Genomic DNA, 25,118 nt, shown 5'->3' with positions numbered 1-25,118 from the left:
GTGGTGTACTATACAGGGCTGTGGCATACCATAAAAGGCTACACTGTACTATATAAGGCTGTTGTGTACTATACAAGGCAGGAGCGTCCTATACAAGACTGTAGCGCACTATACAAGGCTGTGACGTAATGTACAAGACTGTAGCATACTACACAAGGCAGTAGTGTTCAAGGCTATACTGCACTGTACAAGATTGTGGTGTACTATACAGGGCTGCAGCATACCATACTATACAAGACTGTAGCATACTATACAAGGCTGTAATGTACAAGGCTATACTGTACAAGACTGTGGTGTACTATACAGGGCTGTGGCATACCATACAAGGCTACACTGCACTATACAAGGCAGGAGCATACTATACAAGACTGTAGCGCACTATACAAGGCTGTGATGTAATGTACAAGACTGTAGCGAACTATACAAGGCTGTAGCGTACTATACAAGACTGTAGTGCACTATACAAGACTGTGATGTAATGTACAAGACGGAAGCGTACTATACAAGGCTGTAGCGTACTGTACGAGACTGTAGCATACCATACAAGTTTGTAATGTAATGTACAAGACTGGACCATACTATACAAGGCTGTAGCGTACTATACGAGACTGTAGCATACCATACAAGGTTGTAATGTAATGTACAAGACTGGACCATACTATACAAGGCTGTAGCGTACTATACGAGACTGTAGCATACCATACAAGGCTGTAATGTAATGTACAAGACTGGACCATACTATACAAGGCTGTAGCGTACTATACGAGACTGTAGCATACCATACAAGGCTGTAATGTAATGTACAAGACTGGACCATACTATACAAGGCTGTAGCGTACTATACAAGGCAGTAGTGTACAAGGCTATACTGTACTGTACTATACAGGGCTGTGGCATACCATACAAGGCTACACTGTACTATACAAGGCAACACTGTACTATACAAGGCTGTAATGTACTGTACAAGGCAGTAGCGTACTATATAAGGCAGTAGCGTAGTATATAAGGCAGTAGCGTACTATACAAGGCAGTAGCATACTATACAAGGCAGTAGCGTACTATGCAAGGCAGTAGCGTACTATACAAGGCAGTAGCGTACTATACAAGGCAGTAGCGTACTATACAAGGCAGTAGCGTACTATACAAGGCAGTAGCGTACTATACAAGACAGTGGTGTACTATACAGGGCTGTAGCATACTATATAACGCTGTAGCATACTATACAAGGCAGTAGCGTACTATATAAGGCTGTGGCGTACTATACAAGGCAGTAGCATACTATATAACGCTGTAGCGTACTATACAAGGCAGTAGCATACTTGGTTATACTGTACTGTACAAGGCTGTCGCGTACTATACAAGACTGTAGAGTACTATACAAGGCAGTAGCGTACAAGGCTATACTGTACTGTACAAGACTGTGGCATACCATACAAGGCTACACTGTACTATATAAGGCTGAAGTGTACTATACAAGGCTACATTGTACTATATAAGGCTGTAATGTACTGTACAAGGCAGTAGCGTACTGTATGAGGCAGTAGCGTACTATACAAGGCAGTAGCATACTATATAAGGCTGTAGCGTACTATATAAGGCTGTAGCGTACTATATAAGGCTGTAGCGTACTATACAAGGCAGTAGCGTAGTATACAAGGCAGTAGCGTACTATATAAGGCAGTCGCGTACGAGACAAGGCAGTAGCATACTCGGTTATACTGTACTGTACAAGGCTGTCGCGTACTATACAAGGCAGTAGCGTACAAGGTTATGCTGTACTGTACAAGGCTGTCGCGTATTATACAAGGCTGTAATGTAATGCACAAGGCTGTAGCATACTATACAAGGCTGTAGCGTACCATGCAAGGCAGTAGTGTACAATGCTATACTGTACTGTACTGTACAGGGCTGTGGCATACCATACAAGGCTACACTGTACTATATAAGGCTGTAGTGTACTATACAAGGCAGGAGCGTACTATACAAGGCTGTTGCATACTGTACAAGACTGTAGCGTACTATAAAAGGCTGTAGCATAGTATACAAGGTTGTAGTATACTGTACTGTACAATACAGTAGCGTACTATACAAGGCTGTAGTGCACAAGGCTATACTGTACTGTACAAGACAGTAGCGTACTATACAGCTTTGTGGCACACTATACAAGGCTGTACTGTACTGTACTGTACAAGACGGTAGTGTATTATACAGGGCTGTGGCATACCATACTATACAAGGCTGTAGCGTAGTGTACAAGGCTGTAGCATACTGTACAAGGCAACACTGTACTATACAAGGCTGTAGCATACTGTACAAGGCTACACTGTACTATACAAGGCTGTAACATACTGTACAAGGCTACACTGTAGTATACAAGGCTGTAACATACTGTACAAGGCTACACTGTACTATACAAGGCTGTAGCGTCGTGTACAAGGCTATACTGTACTGTACAAGGCTGTAGCGTACTATACAGCTTTGTGGCATACTATACAAGGCTGTAGTGCACAAGGCTGTACTGTACTGTACAAGACGGCAGTGTATTATACAGGGCTGTGGCATACCATACTATACAAGGCTGTAGCGTAGTGTACAAGGCTGTAGCATACTGTACAAGGCAACACTGTACTATACAAGGCTGTAGCGTCGTGTACAAGGCTATACTGTACTGTACAAGGCTGTAGCGTACTATACAGGTTTGTGGCATCCTATACAAGGCTGTACTCGGTAGTTGCTTGTCGGCCTATTAAAGATGGCGTACATTTTGTAAACATCAACGCCTTGCACTGTACCGGACGTGGTACTGTATCACCCTTCTGTACGGTTCAAATCACGTGACCAAGTATGTATTCGGTTATATTCGATTCCATTCGATTGGCGAGACTACGTCAGCGGTTCATCAAGACTCAAGTCCGTGAGGCCCATGGGTCCGTGAGGCCCATGGGGCCTGTGAGCCACATTGACGATAACGTTCATTCACCGTCAAGATCCTACACACGAAGACCTCTCGGGTTTCCATGGAGCCGAAGACAAACTCGGTTCCATTCCCTGCAGTCGGACATTGACAATCGAAAACGAGGAACTCGCTCACGGGCCCCACATTTAACGTTCCTCCGTTGACATCCTCCTCGGGCCATGACTCATCAGGGTACAGTACACCGCGAGTCCCATCACAAACAGGCATTTTAAAACAACACAACGGTGAACCTCGGTGAGCGATGATGTTTGTAGGTGTCGGTACCGGACGTGGAAGTCCCGAAATTCCTCGACGAAGGACGAGCGTTCGAGTAGAAAGAGCTGCTACCAAAGGCCAATCGGCGGGGAAGAGTCGTCCGATTGCGAGTCGGTCACCGAACGGATCCTGATGATTATTCGGTCGCGCTGGGTCACAGCAGCACTCAGTGGGTGCGAGGACGACGGCTGTGCGAAGGTCGGCTCGAAGAACAACACGGAAGAGGCGCCATCAGTCCGCAGGAGACAGACAAACGGGGAACAGGAAGAAGAAGTTTAAACGGGAAAAGAAGGAGGAGTATTACTATTACAGAGGAGGTTGACCGCAAGGACAAGGTATCACGAAGTAATTAACGCGGAGATAGCTCGCGCCGTTTCGCTCGTCGTGCCTGCGACGTCTCCGTCCGCAGCACTCACAGGTGTACTCGCAGGTGCCAGGTACGATACTTGTGGAGACAACCCCAAAACTAAGATGGCCAAGAACCGATCGCACACAACAGCCATACTTCGGTTCCAGATGCTGTGTGATCTCAAATATCCAAATAAACTTGAATGCGAACAAGACGCTCAGCTTCACGGACGCACTCAAAGGGCCGCCTGCTCTGGGATGCAGTACCCCCGGCTGGCACTGTGCCTATATATATAATTAACAAGAAAGAGAGCACTTCAGAGATTGCAGACCATCGCCAGGACTTGTTTTTTGGTTGACTTTTTTTTGTACCGGTGTGTGATGTAATTAATGAGACATAAATAGAAATGTCGCTTTATAACTGCTGGCAGTGATGACCGGGTATCAAGATGTCCCGCTTTGATCGGACACCTGACCCTGACCCATGACGTTTATCATTCTTCAATTGAATTTAGAATGGGATTAAAACAAGCTCAAATGAGCTAAGATCCTCGTCCTCTTAATGATGACGTCATAAAAATGAATATGACGTCATAGTGATGTATCAGGTTTGCGATAAATTATCTGTGCTAATGCCCGGCTTGATTCCCGCAAACAAAATTCAAACGGCTTGCCTAGTTTCGGAGATAATGGTTTTGGCGATTTCCATTAGCAGCGATATTATGACGTCAACTTTTTTTCTCGGAAGAATTTCCAAAATCGGAGATGGTTACTGCCTGCGCGTGGGCTTTCTGCATATACATGGCAAGTTTCACGAAGATCCAATGAAAACTTCTCGGTTGTGATACAAAAAGTCAAAAATAGGAATGACGTCATAAAAAATGATATGACGTCATAGTGATGTATCATATGTGCGGTAATTCATCTCTGCTAATGCCCTGTTAGATTCCCGCAAACAGAATTCAAAAATCTTGCCTCGTTTCGGAGATAATTTTTTAGGCGATTTCCATTAGCGGAGATATTTTGACGTCATAACTTTTTTTTTCTTGGAGGAATTTTCAAAATCGGAGATGGTTACTGTCTGCTCAGGGTGTTTTTACATATATATGCCAAGTTTCAGGAAGTTTCGATGAAAACTGTAGGCTGTGAAACAAAAAAGTCCACAAGAAGAAGATGAAGAACAACAACGTGAGTAAGACTTAGAGATCCTCCACGAGGATCTAATAAATTCAATTCAAATCAAAATGGAAGACCAAAAAAGTACAGTCCTACATTGGAATCATCAGATGGAACCCGAACAAGCAAAAAGCAAAGATGACGTCATCATGAGGAACCTGGATAGGATTCGGGTTTCAGCTGCTACTCCTCTACTTTCAAACCCATCCAGGAACAGACAAGTGAACCTTATTCAAAACAAAATCAAAAAAAAAAATCAGAGAACCCAGATTCAAAAAATTTAATAATTCTGGTTGCCAGATTAAATAATCCGATCAGGTTGAAATTTAAAAACATATATTCCCCATGACTACTCAAACATAATTGTGAAGTTTCACATCAATTGATGAAGCGGTTCAAGAGAAAGAATTTTTAAAGATTTTCACTCAATCCAATAATGGCTGCCAGACCACGTGACATCAATTATAATTATTCGTAAATATCCTGGTATCCCCAAGGCTTGGGGAACATTTGTGTGAAGTTTCCCCTCGATGTGTCCAGATGTTCTGTAGAAGATTTTTTTTATAGGTTTTTTTGGTAAATCCAATATGGCTGCCAAACCATGTGACCTATGACATCATATGTGTGAATGTTTTGTTTCTCATGGATATGCAGTCATTCGTGTAAAGTTTTGCCTCGATCTGTTCAACCATTTCAAAGAAGAAGATTTTTGAAGGTTAAAAACAAACAAAACAATATGGCTGCCGAATCACGTTACCGATGACGTCATCAATTTTTCCTGTGGACCAATTTATCCCAAGGCGACCCTCAAAAATTTTCTTACGAATCAGATATAGCATTCTGCATATGCAATTATGATGTCATAACGAAGGCATCTATGACATCATTAAAAAATCACTATTCCCCATGAGGAGTACTTGCCTTGTACCAAGTTTCAATTTTTTCCTTGGTGCAGTTCCACAGATACAGATGTCCAAAGTTTTTTTCCACATTTTTCCAACATTGCTGCCACACCACATGACCTATGATGTCATAATTATCAACAAAATATTCTGCATGAGTATTTGCTACGATGGTGAAAATTTTGTCTCAATCTGACAAGCGGTTGCGGAGAAAAACACTAAAGTTCTGTGCGGACAAACAAACAAACAGACAGACAAACAGACTAACGGACCCAAATGCAATACCCTCTCCCCTTGCGAGGGTAACAATAACGGACCCTAACGTAGATCAGAGCACTTGAACACTTGCACTTGCAATAAAACAGAGACCAAGGGGAAGGTGAGGGGTGTTCACGAAGGGCACTTTACCTATGACTCCGGAAGTCTTGGTCCACTTACTCGGGAGCTCGATAAGGTAGTTCCACATGCTTGTATGTCATTGTGATTTGCGGGTCGTGCCAAACGACCGAGTGGAATACCTGGATTCTGAATGCCGACACTGTCACCAGGAACTCCCCATGCGAGATTTCTACTCCAGCCAATGGAGCCGAAAACACGGTTATAAATCAAAAGGTAGAATTTATTTTACACAATGAGTGTAAAACCAACGTCATTGGGAATTATGACAATAATCCAGCATGTTCCATTGGCGAACGGCTTGCTATCGCTTTTCGACACAGTCGTTCCTTATCAGCTGATTTGCAAGCCGCTCGGTAAGTTTAACAAGTGATTCAGAGAGGTGCTTCGTGATGTGAGCAAAAATAGGACCACTGCGCCTGCAGCTTGTCTGAACCATGGCCTAATGTTGTACCCCAAATTTGGTAGCATTCTGACTGGTGAGTCTCAAGAAGATTTTTGAAGTAATTTAAGTGATGTTCGTAAAAATTTAACACGTCTGCCATTTTGACACACTTCTGGTCATGTGACCGGCATGACCTACACAATTTAACATCAGGAACCTCTCCTAATACTCAAATCCACAATGAAGACAGACAGACACAAGCAACTGAAATAAATGCAGGGATTTAACGAAAATAAATAAAATATTTACAATGGTAATAATTGAAAGTGTAATAATAGAAATGGAACGTAAGATAAAATGAATATAAATTTGAGGCACCTCCACACAGACTTTAATACAGACAAGAGAACAGAATAATAAAAGAAAAATCCTCCCTTTCTCCTCGCACTTTCCTATATGCCCAGAGATGTGTTTCAGAAGCTTGAAGGTCACCAAACCGCTTCATCACTGCATGGGAAAATGTGCCCAAAATGGCGAGCAGCCGCTCTCTGGGTGGGCAAACGTACAGGAGGAAATTCGGGCAGCGATATTCGACGCCAACACTCAGAAACTGCAGTGCAACTTCTTTCGTTGATTACCCTCCGTGACGGGCATATGTCATGGCTTTTTGAATATAAGCGTATATGGAAAATCAATACACATTTCATGGCTTTTTAAAATATAATCGCATATGGAAAATAAGTGCATATGTCATGGCTTTTTGTATATCAGAGCATATGGAAAATCAGCGCATATGTCATGGCTTTTTGTATATCAGAGCATATGGAAAATCAATGCATATGTCATTGCTTTTTTTTTAATACAAGTGCATATGGAAAATCAGTGCATATGTAACGGATTTTTGAATATAAGAGCATATGGAAAATCAGCGCATATGTCATGCCTTTTTGAATATAAGTGCATATGGAAAATAAGTGCATATGTCATGGCTTTTTGGATATAAGTGCATATGGAAAATCAGAGCATATGTCATGGCTTTTTGAATATAAGTGCATATGGAAAATCAGCGCATATGTCATGCCTTTTTGAATATAAGTGCATCTGGAAAATCAGCGCATATGTCATGGCTTTTTTAATATAATCGCATGTGGAAAATCAGTGCATATGTCATGGCTTTTTGAATATAAGTGCATATGGAAAATTAGTGCATATGTCATGGCTTTTTGAATATAAGTGCATATGGAAAATCAGCGCATATGTCATGGATTTTTGTATATCAGAGCATATGGAAAATCAGCGCATATGTCATGGCTTTTTAAAATATTGTTACGGCTGTGGAAATTCGCATTACACCATAAAAGTTCCTTAGATTAGCTATGCCGGTAAGTGAGTGTTCAGATAGGTCCCCACCGTTGTTTAAAGGGTTTTCTTCGTGTTCACCGGGCTGCGACTCTTTGAGATAGCCGTTTTTCTTTATCTATCGTTATTTTGAGCCACCATTGCAACAAACCTCCACGCAAACAACAACCGCCACCAACTACACCACAACGCCCACCACGCTCACACCACCCCCACAACAATCACCACCATCTTCGCCACTATGCCCGCTTACGAACGCCATCCTCCGCGGACCACGGTAAGACGGTTTCCGCGTTGGAAACCGTCCGGGAAGGATTGGCATAACAAAAGCTCTTGTGAAGCCTGTGGGGTTTTCCCACCTGTTTTCCCCGCACTTGGTGTGAAGGGAAGGGGGCAGGGCAGCTCGCTGCCGATTGGTGGATGCACGGCGTGAGGCGGTCGGAGTGAGGGAACGCCCCTTTTTGGGAACCTTCTCGAAGGGAGGCGGAGCTGAAAACGGGGTGGGGCGAAGGGCAGAGCCCCGCGCTCTAAAGGGCAGACCGCACGCGGAGCTCTCTCTTCTTCTTGGTTCATGCTCGCCCCTGTCTCTCTCGGTGATTCACGTTGGGCCTCCTCCTGTCTTCACGGTTCATGCGCTCTTCTTGGCTCGCGCTCCCCTCCTCCTCGCTCGTTCCTGCGCTCGTTGCCCGGCGCGGCCTGGTGGTGGAGACGCGGACGGGAGGCGCCGCAGTGCGGCCTGTGGTGGACCTGCGTGTCCGGACGAGGGGTGCTGGAGAGGGTTCGCCGGCCGCGTGGGAGGTCGGAACCAGGCGCGACCCCACTAACGGTCAGGGGAGGGGGACTGGACGGCCACGAAAGGGAGGTCCTTTCTTTTCTTTTTACTTTTGCTTGCATGGTGTGGCGCCGTCTGTAAGTAGAACCTGTTTAAGTGACTGTGTTGTACAGAATTCCCTGCTTTATTCGGTTGTATTATTTTCTTGCTGTACATATTGCATGACTGCCTTACGTGTGTGTAAATAATAAATGTGCTTGTCAAATTGTTCCCCGTTGTTGCATCCTTTCCTTTATTGAAAGTGCCACCTTACCTCGTGGAATAATTAGTGAGGGTTTGAACACCTGGGTAAAGTAATCTGAACCGTCGAGGTCGATGATAACACCGCTCGGTTATCCCTGGAGTACGGAACGAACCGCTTAAGCGGTTCGTGTCCTGAGCCGACCTGCGACGTGGTGCAACCCCTCGGTAGGTTACCCGCGCGGGTATTTAGGTATATCGACATTCGGCGATTCACCCTATTTCGCACGGGTAGAATGCGGACTGGGTTGTGGTGAGGTTAAACCCCCACCCGTGACTGGCTCCTGGCGATAGTTCCAGGAGGGTCACGACTGAATTGTCCGTCCGGTGGGCTACACGGCTGCCATTAGAGGTACGCGGTTGATCGCACGCCAGGCGGGCCATAATTCGTAACAATATAATCTCAAATGGAAAATAAGTGCATATGTCATGGAAGTGCATATGTCATACATCAGAGCATATGGAAAATCATTGCATATGTCATGGCTTTTTGAATATAAGAGCATATGGAAAATCAGCACACATGTCTTGGCTTTTTTTAATATAATCGCATATGGAAAATAAGTGCATATGTCATGGCTTTTTGAATATAAGTGCATTTGGAAAATCAGCGCATATGTCATGGCTTTTTAAATATAAGTGCATATGGAAAATCAGCGCATATGTCATGGCTTTTTAAAATATAATCGCAGATGGAAAGTAAGTGCATATGTCATGGCTTTTTGTATATCAGAGCATATGGAAAATCATGTCATGGCTTTTTGAATACAAGTGCATATGGAAAATCAGCGCATATGTCATGGCTTTTAGAATATAAGTGCATATGGAAAATCAGTGCATATGTCATGGCTTTTTGAATATAAGAGCATATGGAAAATCAGCGCATATGTCATGGCTTTTTGAATATAAGAGCATATGGAAAATCAGCGCACATGTCATGGCTTTTTTTTAATATAATCGCATATGGAAAATAAGTGCATATGTCATGGCTTTTTGAATATAAGTGCATTTGGAAAATCAGCGCATATGTCATGGCTTTTTAAATATAGGCGCATATGGAAAATCAGCGCATATGTCATGGCTTTTTGTATATCAGAGCATATGGAAAATCAGCGCATATGTCATGGCTTTTTAAAATATAATCGCATATGGAAAGTAAGTGCATATGTCATGGCTTTTTGTATATCAGAGCATATGGAAAATCAGGTCATGGCTTTTTGAATATAAGTGCATATGGAAAATCAGCGCACATGTCATGGCTTTTTGAATATAAGTGCATATGGAAAATCAGTTCATATGTCATGGCTTTTTGAATATAAGAGCATATGGAAAATCAGCGCACATGTCATGGCTTTTTGAATATAAGTGCATTTGGAAAATCAACGCATATGTCATGGCTTTTTGAATATAAGTGCATATGGAAATCAGTGCATATGTCATGGCTTTTTTAATATAATCGCATATAGAAAATCAGCGCATATGTCATGGCTCTTTTGAATGCAAGCGCATATACGCTCCACTAAATCTAAAAATAGGCGCATCTGCTTATTGTCCAGATTCTACTGTATGTAACAGAATCATCTGATTTTCTCTGCTAATCTAAATTATTCACAATTGATCTGCATTTTTTTAGCTTTATCGCTTTGGAGTAGTTTGTGTAGACTCTATGTATTAAGTTTGATTTGAAAGCATCATGAAATAAGCTCATGTGGATTCAAAATATGAAAACTTTGGAGGCGAATTGGGGTGAATACTTTTGGAGGCTACTGTACATTTCCCCTTGTCCCCTATCTAACAATCCTGCCATCAAATGCCTTAAATCAACAACTTATCACTCTACATAAAGGCACAAGACCCCTGAATAAATGAGAGAGTGAGGGAAGAGGGGTGAGAAGTTAGAGTGGTGAGAAGGAAAGTAATGATGGGTCATCTATGTGCCCTGACACACTTTCCACAACCCAGCTGGATTGTGGCCTCCCAATGGTTTGGTGGTTATGGCTCGCCTCCTGCAAGCTTTCTCCTGGGTTTCTCCCTCTGCTTGGTTCGCACCCTGGTCATCTGGGGCACCCGATGATCTTTGCCTGAATGTGATGGAGTACACAGCTCGAGCGGGGATAACAGCCAATGATGCAAGGTGAGGCTGGCAGCTCTGCTGTGCCCGGGCGGCGTGGCAACCGCCGGGATGTGGCAAAGATGCGCTGGGCTTGATGTGGGTGTCAGTGTGTGAGGTGAAAAAGCTGCTAAGAATAAGAAAAGAGGGAGTCGAAAAGTCAGCAAAAGTGTAAGGGACGTCGGAAAGTGAAGAAAAAGCGTGAAGTCCAGAAAAAAAGTCGGAAAGTGTTGACAAAAAAGTTGGAAAGGAAAGTTAGAAAGAGGTTTGCAAAGAAATGTCTGAAGTGAGATCAGAACGAGCAAGTGAGTGAGTGAAGGAGTGCAGAATCGCTTATCTATCAGAATCTCCCAAAATTTGTCCTTTCCTTCTCTGTCTCTCGCATTTTTTCTCCTCCACTCCCTCACCCATTTTGTTCCAAGGTTTTAAGACCCCCATTGGTGCAGGGGACTCCTCCTGTTGGTGATTGGCAGGACCTCATCCCTTTGTCCAGCAACGGAGTCCAATTGGTGAAGGGGGCCTTTGTGTGGGGTTTTTTGAGAAGGGGAGAGGGGTGAAAACTTGGCACTCACTTGTCACTTTTGATGGATTCCTTCCTTTTGGCAGAGGTTGACCGTGAGGTTCCTCATAAACCTCCCCCTCAAGCCGATTGTGTAAAATTGTCCACTAAAGTGAAGAGTGTGTGTGTGTGTGTGTGTGTGTGTGTGTGTGTGTGTGTGTGTGTGTGTGTGTGTGTGTGTGTGTGTGTGTGTGTGTGTGTGTGTGTGTGTGTGTGTGTGTGTGTGTGTGTGTGTGTGTGTGTGTGTGTGTGTGTTGCTAGCGGGAAATGGTTAGAGTCCAGAATGTAGAAAATAAAGGAACATGGACTTAAGCTAATTCACATTCGCAACGCATATCCATCCATGTGAATACGATATATCATAATTGCGAAACAGAATCTTAAGGCAAAACGATGTTTAATCTCTGTTAATCTGCTTTGGCCTTACTGGGGCTCACAACCATAACACTACCCCCACCTCTCCATTCAACCTCTCCTAAGGCTGTTTCCATTCTCTGCCATTCCTCTCCATTTCTTCAAGGCTTTCAGTCCCAATTAACTACATACAACTAACTTCCCTTATTCTGACCCTGTTATAGTTTACCATCACATTCCTATCTATATATATATTACTAAAACTCTCATCTTGTATGTATGTATGTTCCCAAAATACAGCCAAAACGGTACACGACAGTGCAAAAATTTTAGGACCACCTTACTCACCATTCTCCTGCGGTGTGCAATATCAAGTTTTGTTTAAATTGGGCAATGAAAAAAAATTATTAAAAAATCAATTCCAGATTCGGTCAAGTACTCTTCGGGAGTATTTGATCCATGCAAACAACCTCGGCGGTATAGTTTGCTGGAGCTATCTTTTTTTTTCTTGAAATGATTTTTTTCATCAACCACTGTCACAATGGGAACCCAACGGGTTCATGGGTCGTCTAATGCTATATGAAAAATTTTTAAAAAGCAATTTGTTGCATAACTACATCCATCCATCAGGACCATACTCTGTGTAGTGCATTGGTGCTGCCTAAGCAGTTTCCTTGGCTCTTGGGCCCAATCCTGGACGGACACCACTCCCACACAAGATATCAGCAAGCTGGCACTCATTTTGCTGATCTCAGAGGGATGACAGGCAGAGTCAACCCCACCTAGTATTAATTCAACTGCACAGGATCCCAAGCCAACCACTGGAACCATTAAGCCAATGCCAGACATCATAACTACAGCTATACATCCAGTCATAAACACAACTTGTACTTTGCAGTTGAAACACATTCTGTACACATGTACATATACGGAAGAGAGTGACTTCACCAGGTGGGCACTCCTTTGTGCTCTTTCAGAATCCAGAGTTTTTGTACTCTCCCCATCAGCCTCCTTGGACTCTTCAGCCTGAAGGACCCACACTACTTTCACGCAAGGCTCGCATGGCCGCTCAACAACCAGTGAGTCTTCTTGGCCCATGTGGCCTGAATGAACAAAAAGGCCCACTGGCCGCAATACGCAGGTGGGACCACCGGTTCGCTCGATGGTGGTGACTATTCCTGGCCCCCGTGTCCCACTTCAATGAACAAAATGGTGGTCTTCTCGGCCTTCACTGGCTTCAGCGAACTCACAACCGTTTTCTTACGATTATGTTGGACGGATTCATCAGGAACGACAATGGCAATTGGGTGGCTTTGTTACCTTTCAGAGATGATGTAAAACTTCCAGACAATCGACCCCTTGCAAGCTTCTGTGCCAAATCAACGAGGGCCAGGCTGAGTAGCAGTGCTTTGGAAGAGGGGGTTTATTTTAGTTGTTACCCCTTGTCTGTGTTTGCGTCTGTGTGTGTGAGGCCTCGATCGTAGGAGTTGTTAATTAAATTTTTGCATTGTTGTCCTTATGATCTTCGTCGTTGTCCTTGTGGGTATTTGTGTTTTATTAACCTCCGTCATCTTTGAAGATGGATGGAGGTTACTGTTTTCATCCCTATCTGTTTGTTTGTTTGTTTGTTTGTTTGTGAACAGTATTACGGAAAAACTCCTCGACGGATTTCGACGAAACTTGGTGGTTGGGGGGGGGGGGTAGGTATGGTACAAGGATCATGCCATTAAATTTTGGACTTGGTCCCCCCCCCCCAAAAAATTGTTAGAGAAAAAATAATTATTTATTTTGCATTTCTACATGTTTTAAGTGATTTCCAACCCCCCACCCCCAAAAAAATAGAGAAAAAATATTTTTTTGCATTTCTCCATATTTAAAGTGATCTCCAACCCCCCCAAAAAAAATTGTTACCCCTCCCCCCAAAAAAAGAGAATTTTTTTTTTTGCATTCCAACATGTTTTAAGTGATTTCCAACCCCCCCCCCCAAAATAATTTTGAAAAAATTATTTTTTTTTGCATTTCTACATGTTTTAAGTGATTTCCACCCCCCGCCCCAAATTGTTATCCCCCCCCCCCCAAAAAAGAGAATATTTTTTTAGCATTTCTACATGTTTTCAGTGATTTCCAACCCCCCCCAAAATTGTTACCCCCCCAAAAGATTTTTTTTTTTTGCATTTCTACATGTTTTAAGTGATTTCCAACCTCCCCCCCCAAAAAAAATTGTTACCCCCCCCAAAAAATAGAGAAATTTTTTTTTGCATTTCTACATGTTTTAAGTGATATCCAACCCCCCCCAAAAAAATAATTTTTTTGCATTTCTACATGTTTTAAGTGATTTCCAACCCCCCCAAAAATTGTTTCCCCCCCCCAAAAAAAGAAAAAAATATATTTTTTGCATTTCTACATGTTTTAAGTGATTTCCAACCTCCCCCCCCAAAAAAAAATTGTTACCCCCCCCCAAAAAATAGAGAAATTTTTTTTTGCATTTCTACATGTTTTAAGTGATATCCAACCCCCAAAAAAATAATTTTTTTGCATTTCTACATGTTTTAAGTGATTTCCAACCCCCCCCCCAAAAAAATTGTTTCCCCTCCAAAAAAAATTGTTAGAGAAAAAAAATTTTTTTTTTGCATTTTTACATGTTTTAAGTGATTTCCAACCCCCCCCCCCAAAAAAAAATTGTTTCCCCTCCAAAAAAAATTGTTTGAGAAAAAAATTTTTTTTTTTGCATTTCTACATGTTTTAAGTGATTTCCAACCCCCCTCCCCCCAAAAAAAAATGTTGGACAAAATAACTATAACTCTGCAGCACTGTTGACATCATATTTAATGAATAAGATATAAGGTTCACTTGAGTGACCCAGCAGTATTGGCGGCAGAGGTTTTGCACTCTCCCGAGTGCTCCCCCTCTAGTTAAAAGAGGAATCCATGTCAATGAGCATGTCCACCTCCTAGAAATAAGGACCGCTCAACCGTCCCTGGAGGTTGGTCGGTGTTAACCGCCTGGCTACCACGGATATGGGTTGTGGGATTCGAACCCCAGCCACCTTCACGACAATATTCGTGTGGTGTTTGACAGCAGTGCTACCTATCGTGATGTCTCGCTAAACAAGGTACTACGTCCTGGTTCAGACCTCATCAATGGTCTCCTTGGTATGCTTCAGACATATAGTCATCAGATAGTATGCTTCAGACAGGAACCCATCGCCATCATTGTCGACGTAGAGCAAATGCTTCATTGTTTCTGTGTGCGTGAGGATCACCGAGACTTTCTGCAATTTCTTTAGTTTAAAAACAATGACCTCAAAGTGGACATTTCCAAATTTTTGTATGAAGGTGCACCAAAGTGGACATTTTCTGTGAATTTATGTCTGCACAAAATCGCTTCCAACAGCATAGTAAGTGATAGCTCATTTTCCAGTCAGCGAGCATTTGAAGGATTTACATGACCTTGACCTTGCTGCCGACCTGCTACCTGTTCAGCAGTCACTTGGGGTGTCATAGGATTTAGAAACTGATACCATCATTTTCACTATTCCACATGCACATTTCACATGCACTATTTCACATGCACAAGGTCTTCACGAAGCGTGTAGTTCTTTCTACCATCAACAGCATTTCCGACCCCTTCGGTTTCTCAGCACCTGTCGTCGTTGCAGGAAAGATGTTGCCGCATCAGATGACCTTACCCAACAATGTCGGAGCTGCATTTGGATGGGATGAACCACTCCCCGAACATTTCAAGAAACAATGGGACAACTGTCGACATTATCACTGATGAGCTCGACATAAAACTTAACTTGGTTACTTTCAACACGGACAGTCGCATGGTGCTCGGATATATAAACAACGAGTCTCAGTGGTTCTCTGTGTTTATGGCCAACCATGTTAAAAGGATCCATAAAAGTACATCACCTTCTCAATGGAACTACGTGGCAACCAACATTAACCAGACAGACCTGGCCACTCAGTCCGTAAAAGCCGATGATCTGATGGAGTCATTATGGCTGTCTGGGCCAAGATTTCTCTGGCATTCCGAACTACCCATTAATCCAACTTTCCCTGCTGTAGAGTTGGTTAATGATCCAGAGCTTCGTTCCTTAGCCGTATCAGCTACCAAGCATGAACGTTCATTGGCAACACGTTTCACACGTTTCTCGAAGTGGAAGTCTGTGATCAAAGGTGTTGCCTTATTGGTCCACTTCATATGCTTGTTCAAGCTAAAGAGGCAGCCAGACAATCACAGCGGTCGACATGACCACCGACAACTTCCAGTGTATCTGATAGAGGAGGCTACAACAATCAAAATTGGCAACGTTAAATTGTTGGTTTGATGCCTCGGAAATTCACAACCTCGCAAGTGGACAAGTCCAGCACCCTGCACAAATTGAACCCTGCCTTCGAATTCTGAGAGTCGGTGGTAGACTCGACCAAGCAGATCTAAGTGACAATGAGTGACATCCAGTCTTGCTACCTAAACAGCATCATGTTACGACCCTCGTATGTGATTATCCTGATGAAGGTGGTAGACGCTTCACAAGTGGCACTATTCGCTCCGGTGGATATCGGATTGTTGGCAGCCAGCATCTCATTGATGGTATACTGAAGAAGTGTGTCACATGTCACAAACTTCGAAGGAAATGTGTACACAAACTTCGAAGGAAATGGCCAGAAAATGGCCGACCTTCTACTCCCTATACTCAATGTTAGCCTTGATGTTTTTGAACCTTGGAAGGTTCTCACCTCTCGTACCAGGGGCAGCGTCTCCTCTGGAAAATGCTGGGTCGTATTATTTACCTGTATATCAATAAGAGGAGTGCACAGACTGTAGAAGTCATTGGGGAGATGACTGCATCATCATTTATCAATGCATTGTGCCTCTTCCTGGCTATCCATGGGCCTGTTTAGACCTTACATTCAGACTGTGGAAGCAGTCGTCGTCGGGGATCAAAATGTGCTTAATGATGCCCTGAAGGAAATGGCCAAAAGGCTTATTGATAGATACTTGATGGACAACAAAGTTGAGTTGAAGTTCAACCACCACCTCCCTCTTCCTCCCACACGTCACATATGGTTGGAGTGTGGGAACGAATGATCAGTGTCTGTCATAGAATCCTAGATGCGATTCTCTTGGAGAGAAAAGTTTCTCTCACCCACAAGATCATTACGACATTCCTGAAAGAGGTATGCACTATAATTAATGCTCGTCCACTTGTACCGTTGTCTACAGATCCAGACGTGCCAGAAATCTTGACACCAGCGGCACTACTTACCACGAAGACAACGCCTCTTTGTGTACCACCAGGTGATTTCAGTTGTCCTGCAGACATCTTCGGCTATTAATGGTGATGTGTACAGCATTTAGCGAATATTTTCTGGTCACGATGGTGCAAAGAATATCTCCTGACCTGGCAGCCTTGTACGCGGTGGCAAGTCAAACACAACCTTTGTGTCAGTGGTATTGTTCTGCTGAAATTGGATGCTCACAGGAATGACTGGCCCTGTGGACGTGTGGTTGAGACATTGGCCAGTGCAGACAGTCAGGTTTGAAAAGTACAAATCCACACCGTGAAGGATGGCAAAACCCCATATCCACCTGCGACCCATAACTGAGGTCATACCGCTTATACCAGCAGGGGAAGAGTGACTTCTTTTGATTGTGAATTGTGTTTCTATTGATTGTGAATTTCATATCCTCATGTTATTTTCCACTACGTCCATGTCGTTAGCCATAGTCTCTGATCCATGGATTTAATGACTGTAGATAATGCACTATGTCGTCGGTTTATCTCATTCTTGACAAATGTTCAACATTTATGATAATGTTCAACAACAATTTGACATTGTTTCGAGCCAAAGTGGCCAACCCTGTTCTCGTGCTCAGGTAATTCTGTTTGCTCAATCAATTGCTGTAGTGGTTTGTATAAAAACCAGGTGAGGAGTGTGATGTAACCAAGTTTGACTGTAAAATGTATATTATGTTCTATAGATGTCTTGCCTCATGCATATACATTCATGTCTTGCCTCATGCATACTTAAGCTATGTGTTGTGTCATCTCCGCTGCAGAGGGCGAGTACACTCTTCCTCGGTCTGGCGGTACGTGTCACGGTCTTTTACGAACGCACTTTTGAGTGCCTTAAATAATGAAAAAGTTATTTAAGACCTCTGCAAGTGTTGGTTGAACTGCTTGGAGCACTCTTATTCAAGAATCTGGACACAAAGGCCATTCCAGGATTGTGACGCTGTCCAGAAACCCTTGCAGCAACCATATGATGGACCACACAAAGTTCTACAATCCTCTGAGAAGACATTCATACTCTATTAACGGTGGTTGTGAGATGGTCTACTTAGATCGCTTGAAGCCAGATTTTCTTGACACAGCTCCAGAGGCGACGCTTCCACTGACCAACGGGTCGACGCCTGCAGTGCCTTCAGAAAGGATTCACACCCCTCGACTTTTGTCATATTTTGTTGTTGCAGCCTGAATTTAAATTTGATTAAATGTAATTTCTTTAGTCACCGATCTCCACAAAATACCCCATAATAACAAAGTGAAATCATGTTTTTAGAAATTTTTACAAATTTAATTAAAAATTGAGAGCTGAAATGTCCTGAGTCGATAAGTGTTCAACACCTTCGCCATGACACTCTAAATTGAGCTCAGGTGCATCCAATTTCCTTTGATCATCCTTGAGATATCTCTACAACTTGATTGGAGTCCAACTGTGGCCAATTCAATTGATTGGACATGATTTAGAATGAAACACACCTTTCTATATAAGATCCCACGGTTGAGAGGGCACGTCAGAGCAGAAACTCTACCATGAAGTCCAAGGAACTGTCCGTAGAACTCCGAGATATAATTTTGAGGAGGCATAAATCTGGGGAAAGGTTTAAAACGATTTCTAGTGTGTTGAAAGCTCCCAAGAGCACAGTGAGCTCCATCATTAGGAAATAGAACGAATATGGAACTACCCAGACTCTTATTAGAGCTGGTCGTCCAACAAAACTGAGCAACCGGGCAAGAAGGACCTTGTTCAGGGAGGAAACCAAGAACCCATGACCACTCTGACAGAACTACAGAGTTCCTTGGCTGAGATGGGAGAACCTGCCAGAAGGACAACAGTCTCTGCAGGACTTCACAAATCAAGGATTTATGGGAGAGTGGCCAGACAGAAACAATGCCTGAGAAAAAGGCACATGACAGCACACCTGGAGTTTGCAAAAAGGCATGTGAAGGACTCTGGGAGCATGAAGCAAAATATTCTGTGGTCTGATGAGACGAAAATTGAACTCTTTGACCGGAATGCAAAGTGCTACATCTGGTGGAAACCGAGCACAACTCATTATCTATTCCAACAGCATCCCGAGTCCCGTGAAGCATGTGGTGGCGGCGGTATCATGCTACGGAGATGCTCTTCATCGGCAGGAACTGAAAGACTTGTAAGGATGGAGGGAACAATGAATGGAGCCAAATACAGCCAAATCCTTGAGAACCTGCTTCAGAGTGTAAAATACATTGGACGACGGCAAAGATTTATGTTCTAACAGGACAATGACCCCAAACATAAATCCAAAGCAACACTGGAATGGCTTCAGAAGAAGAATGTGAAAGTCCTTGAGTGGCCCAGCCCAAGCCCAGACTTGAATTCCAATGAAAATCTGTGGAAAGGCTTGAAGATTGCTGTTCACTGATGCTCACCATCCAACTTGACAGAGCTTGAACAAATCTACAAGTGTTTGTGTGTGTGTGTGTGTGTTTGTGTGTGTGTGTTTGTGTGTGTGTGTTTGTGTGTGTGTGTGTCTGTGTGTATGTGTGTGTGTGTTTGTGTGTGTGTGCTTGTGTTTGTGTGTGTGTGTGTTTGTGTGTGTGTGTCTGTGTGTACGTGTGTGTGTGTACGTGTGTGTGCTTGTGTTTGTCTGTGTGTGTCTGTGTGTGTGTGTGTGCTTGTGTGTGTCTGTGTGTGTGTGTTTGTGTGTGTCTGTTTGTGTCTGTGCTTGTGTGTGTCTGTGTGTGTGTGTCTGTGTCTGTGTTTGTGTGTGTGCGTCTGTGTGTGTCTGCTTGTGTGTGTGTGTGTGTGTGTCTGTGTCTGTGTCTGTGTGTTTGTGTGTGTTTGTTTTTGTGTCTGTGTTTGTGTGTGTGTGTCTGTGTGTCTGTTTGTGTGTGTTTGTGTCTGTTTGTGTGTGTCTTTGTTTGTGTGCGTGTGTGTTTGGGTGTGTGTGTGTGTTTGTGTGTGTGTCTGTGTGTGTGTGTGTGTTTGTTTGTGTTTGTGTGTGTCTGTGTTGTGTGTGTTTGTGTGTCTGTGAGTGTCTGTGTTTGTGTGTGTGTGTGTCTGTTTGTGTGTGTGTCTGTCTGTTTGTGTGTGTATTTGTGTCTGTGTTTGTGTGTGTCTGTGTGTGTCTGTGTGTGTTTGTGTGTGTGTGTTTTTGTGTCTGTGTTTGTGTGTGTGTGTGTTTGTGTGTGTGTCTGTTTGTGTTTGTGTGTGTGTCTGTTTGTGTGTGTGTGTTTGGGTGTGCATGTGTGTTTGGGTGTGCGTGTGTGGTTGTGTCTGTGTGTGTCTGTGTGTGTGTCTGGGTATGTGTGTGTGTTTTTGTGTGTGTGTGTGTGTGTGTGTGTGTTTGTGTGTGTGTCTGGGTATGTGTGTGTGTATGGGTGTGTGTGTGGGTATGGGTGTGTGTGTGTGTGTGAGTGTGTGTATGGGTGTGTGTGTGTGTGTGTGTGTGTGTGTGTATGGGTGGGTGGGTGTGTGTATGGGTGTGTGTGTGTGTGTGTGTGTGTGTGTGTGTGTGTGTGTGTGTGTGTGTGTGTGTGTGTGTGTGTGTGTGTGTGTGCGTGCTTGTGTGTGTGTGTGTGTGTCTGTCACTCTTCCATATATGGAAAAAAGCTCGTGTGTCAATATTTTCGATTCAGAATTTTTTAGCCCGGTTTAAAGAGACGTGTTAATTTCATTACACGACGTTAAAAAAAGGCTCATTTACATTGACAAATGAGGAAAATGGTCTCAATTTGATTTAATATCCGAGAAAGCGAAACTATCCAATAAAATTTGACTAGAAGGGACAGCAAGGCGTTGGTGTGCGCAATGTTTCGTGAAATGGACGTCGACGTCTGCTTCCTGACCTTGTACCGCCGTTTTCAAAACACATGAAGTTTCTGAAGAAGAAGAAGAATACGAGGAAGAAGAAGATGTATGACGTATGACATGACGTACAAGGGACGTCACTGCGCGCGCCAGCACAGCCAATATCGGATCTCGAGATGAGAGAAGGCCGGGCCGTTTGAGAGAACGCCATCAGTTCTTGGTCCAGGGGGGGGGGGATTTTTTTTTCCCCCCCGGGGTATCGCACCTATTAATTGTTTGTTTATTTTTCCCCACGCTGGTTTTTTTATTATTATTATTTTTTTCCTCCCCGTCTTCCCCAACCTTTTGTATTTTCATTTTGTGAAAACTGCTTCTGTGAGGAGGGCGTATGGAGGCGGAAACTGAGAGAGACATGGAAATAGACTGCCGATCAGCAGCGGCGGCGGCATCATCAGTCACAGGACGAGGACAAGATGACCAGACTCGGACGCGTGCCTCAGCCACAGCACATCGGATCGTGTCGATTATCCCGCGCAGGCCCGAGGCTCGGCGTCGCGGGCCCTGCAAGGTAAACGCGGACGACGGGCGCAGACCGGGCCGTGTTGCCCGCCTACCCGCCCGTCTCTGGGCCTGGCTACGGGCTGAGCCGACGCGAGCTTGCCTACATCTGTTCCGGCCCGACGGCTCCTACTTGGGGCCATGGTTGCACGGAACCGATGAGGCCCCCGAAGCAGCCGCTCGTCCTCCCGGTGCTGTGTACGTTCGCTATGCCGGGCTCGCCGTGACCAGGACCCTGCGGGACGCGGACACCGCTCTCGAGGTACAGCGCGGGTTCCTGCAGCAGCTCGGCTACCGGGATCCCCGACGGGTGCAGGAGGAGGGGGCCGCCGTGGACCTCGGTTGTCTTATCCGCTTTTATACAGGTTTGTCACTTGACGCGCTCTCACCGACCCGCGCCTGCGTATCCCCGTCAACGGACACCCGTCCACCCATGTGCCGTTGCTTGTTCCTGCGTGTAAGTTCGTTGTGACTTCAACACGGAAGAGTTAAAAACAAAATAATAATAATAATAATAATAATGCTTCAACGGACTCGTTATCCTGAATGTTTGTTTGTGTCCTTTTTTTGCTGTTGCATCATCTATTTATTCCGTACGCATTTTTGAGAGTGGGGGGGAGGGACTTTAAATTACTTTTAAGAGATTACAGCATGTCTGTAATTTAAATTAGTACTTTAACCTTTTGCACTGATAATGGTCATGTTTGTTTGTATTATATATTATATACCAGTACGTGCCCGTTAAAAAAAAATTCAAACCGAGACCAAGAAACAACAACCACACAGGCCGTTCCATCGCTCTCGCGTGCCCGTACGTGCGTGGCCCGGAAGTTCGCATATCGCAGTCACGATTATTCGCAATTTAGTTTTAATGGCCAATTATTCAATTAGCGCCAACGTATTTTGCCTTTTCGCAATGTCATCGCAAGGAAAAACACAGAGAGGAGAAGAGAGAAAAAAAATACTTCCTGCTTCGGAGCATACCAGCTCACTGATGTTACCGAAATTTATGCACCGTCTAATATGAAAACTATCATAACTTGGGGCATTGTGTTTATCTATAAATGCGCACAAGAAATCGAGAAATTATTAGAATACACGAAGTCATCACTCTCCGGAAGTCCGTACGTTGTAACCCGTAATGGGGAACGCGGCTGAGGTTACCTTCCCCCATCGGCCATGCCCACGCAGCAACATGTATTGTCATTGGTTGGTAAATAAATTGCCATAACTTGGGAAGCACTTGTCCGATTAATATCAAACCTTGAAAAGGCACATCCTCAGGTCCCCAGCAATATACCTGGCAAGTTTCAATTAGATCGGACCAGTGGTTGTCGAGAAACAGCGGACACACACACACACACACACACACACACACACACACACACACACACACACACACACACACACACACACACACACACACACACACACACACACACACACAGATTGCTGCAATTATAGATAGATTCTCTCCAAAATAAGTGTAGGAGGGTGTAATGAATGTTGGAGTACAGATAAGCCCTCCCTGGCTGTTCCAAGCAAACTATCCTGATCTACTTTGCTTTGATTCCCCTTTGTTGTGTAATTGTTCTTTTAAACATAATGCTAAAGGATATTGTGCCCATTGATGCTCCCAGGTGTCCTTCATGGTGCTGCTTGGTTGCAGTTTGGAACTTGATCAGGTTTCCTTGGCGTTGGACGTGCTCCATTCTTCTCCATCGCCCCGAAATTATTCTTGAAATCCTGCAGATGTCTTTCTGTGTTCATTCGTTGGAAAAGACAACCCTTGCATCTTTTAAATATTCCTTTGTATGTATAGTTTTTGTTGAAAAAAAAAACAAAAACTATAACGGCATTCGGTAGAGCGTATACCTCCGCCAGCCTGAACAGTTTACGTTGTGCACCTCACTGATGGGATCTGAATCCGGACCTGAACCAAAATCGGATCGGCTTGTTCTTGTCACCCACCCAACTTTTACACCAAGCTTTGTCATAACCCGTCCACAACTTTTTGAGATATTGTGCTAAATATAGTTTCGGCCCGATCATTCGATGGTGAAGAATCATCGATGTATAATTCCAGGTGTGCGTGCGTGCGTGCGTGCGCGCATGCGAGACCGCTGTTTCTTGCCAACCACTGATCCAATCTAATTGAAACTTGCCAGGTATATTGCTGGGGACCTAAGTATGTGCCTTTTCAAGGTTTGATATTAATCGGACAAGTGGTTCCCAAGTTATGGCCATTTATTTACCAAACCAATGACAGAACACGTTGCTGCGTAGGCGTGGCCGATGGGGAAAGGGTGCCATTTAGTTACCAATGACAGGACACGTTACTGCATAGGCGTTGCCGTTGGGGAAGAGATCCTCAGCCGCGTTCCCCATTACGGGTTACAATGTACGGACTTCCGGATAGTGATGACTTACTGTATTGTAATAATTTCTTACGTTACTTATGCGCATTTATAGATAAACACAATGCCCCAATCCAGTCTTCGTTTACGAGAGCGAAGGAACGGCCTGTGTAGTTGTTTGAAAGTTTGTTTTTTGTTGCACGTACGGCCACGCATGTACGGGCATGCGAGAGTGAAGGAACGGCCTGTGTGGTTGTTTGAAAGTTTTTGGTTTTTTTTGCACGTACGGCCACGCACGTACGGGCATCCGAGAGCGAATGAACGGCCTGTGTGGTTGTTGTTTCTGCCACTCGGTTTGAAAGTTTTTATTTTTATTTTTTATTTTTGCACGTACGGCCAGGCACTAGTTTAAAAAATTCTCACATCCGGACTTTCACCAATTTCGAATCCATTCATCCCTGTCGCATACCCAACCCCTCCACCAAATCCATCCATAATTTTTGAGATATCGTGCTATATATCGTTTTTGTCCATATCACTTGATGGCGGGAAGAAATTCTGCGTCATGAGATGCGGATGATCGCTCAGGACACTAATGTAGCGTGCTGCATCAATTCTGCCTTCTAATGGAATAAGTGGATCCAGGCCATGCCAAGAAAATATTCCCCACACCATTCGGGAGACATCAGAACCTTTTACTGTTGGAACCAGGAATGAACTCCCTGGGCTGTCACCACACGTACACACGTCAATTTGTCGAGAACATGGTGAAGGACGACTCGTCAAACTACATCACAAACGTGCATTGGCTTGTGTTCGGATTGGTTTGTGCATTGCAACCTGGCTACGGTATCCCACCCTGTGAAGCTCCCTCATGACTGTTTTTGATGATACAGGATGCTCACAACCCACGTTGAACCCCGCACACAGTTTGTCCGCCATTGCTCTCCTGTTTTGGCTCGCAGTCTGGGCGAATGCCCGTGCATCACGCTTGTCAATTTAGTGCCTCTACCCACTGTTCCCCTTGAATGAAGATGTCGTTCCTTATTTTTCCCAGGGTCACATCACCTTTGAGACAGTTCCTCGTTACACGTTTGCAATTTCCACAGTCTTTGTCACTGAATCCCTTGCCAAACAGCACACCAACAATTACACCCCGTTTGAAGTCACTGAAGTCTCCTCTTGCGGCCGTGCTCGCTCTTAATATGGGACTGAGCTGCAGCTTGT

At 44.0% G+C, this 25,118-nt stretch overlaps 2 protein-coding genes across 5 annotated transcripts in view; one reads left to right on the top strand and one right to left on the bottom strand.

Annotated features, from left to right (window-relative positions):
* Window positions 1-3,668, bottom strand: part of LOC147016492 (NEDD4-like E3 ubiquitin-protein ligase WWP1) — an 88,168-nt gene extending 84,500 nt beyond the window's left edge. The window contains exon 1 of one of the 3 annotated variants that reach the window (XM_085845184.1): window positions 3,649-3,668. The gene's annotated coding sequence lies outside the window, so the exon portion shown is untranslated. Of the gene's footprint in view, window positions 1-3,207; window positions 3,625-3,648 lie in introns of those variants that run through there. The other 2 variants (XM_085845185.1, XM_085845183.1) reach the window with 2 other exon arrangements.
* Window positions 3,669-21,130: 17,462 nt separating this feature from the next.
* The window catches only part of PHLPP2 (PH domain and leucine rich repeat protein phosphatase 2), a 106,386-nt gene continuing 102,398 nt past the window's right edge, over window positions 21,131-25,118 (top strand). The window contains exon 1 of one of the 2 annotated variants that reach the window (XM_085845182.1): window positions 21,131-21,899. In XM_085845182.1, the coding sequence (XP_085701308.1) occupies window positions 21,365-21,899 (535 nt within the window). In that variant the 5' untranslated portion in view covers window positions 21,131-21,364. The remainder of the gene's footprint in view (window positions 21,900-25,118) is intronic. The other variant, XM_085845181.1, reaches the window with a different exon arrangement.

Source organism: Eptatretus burgeri, chromosome 11, assembly GCF_056783735.1.
Source record: "Eptatretus burgeri isolate ZD-2024b chromosome 11, Ebu_testis_v1, whole genome shotgun sequence".
NCBI lineage: Eukaryota > Metazoa > Chordata > Myxini > Myxiniformes > Myxinidae > Eptatretus > Eptatretus burgeri.
Note: the sequence above shows the minus strand (reverse complement) of the source record. Positions and strands in the feature narration are given on the sequence as shown.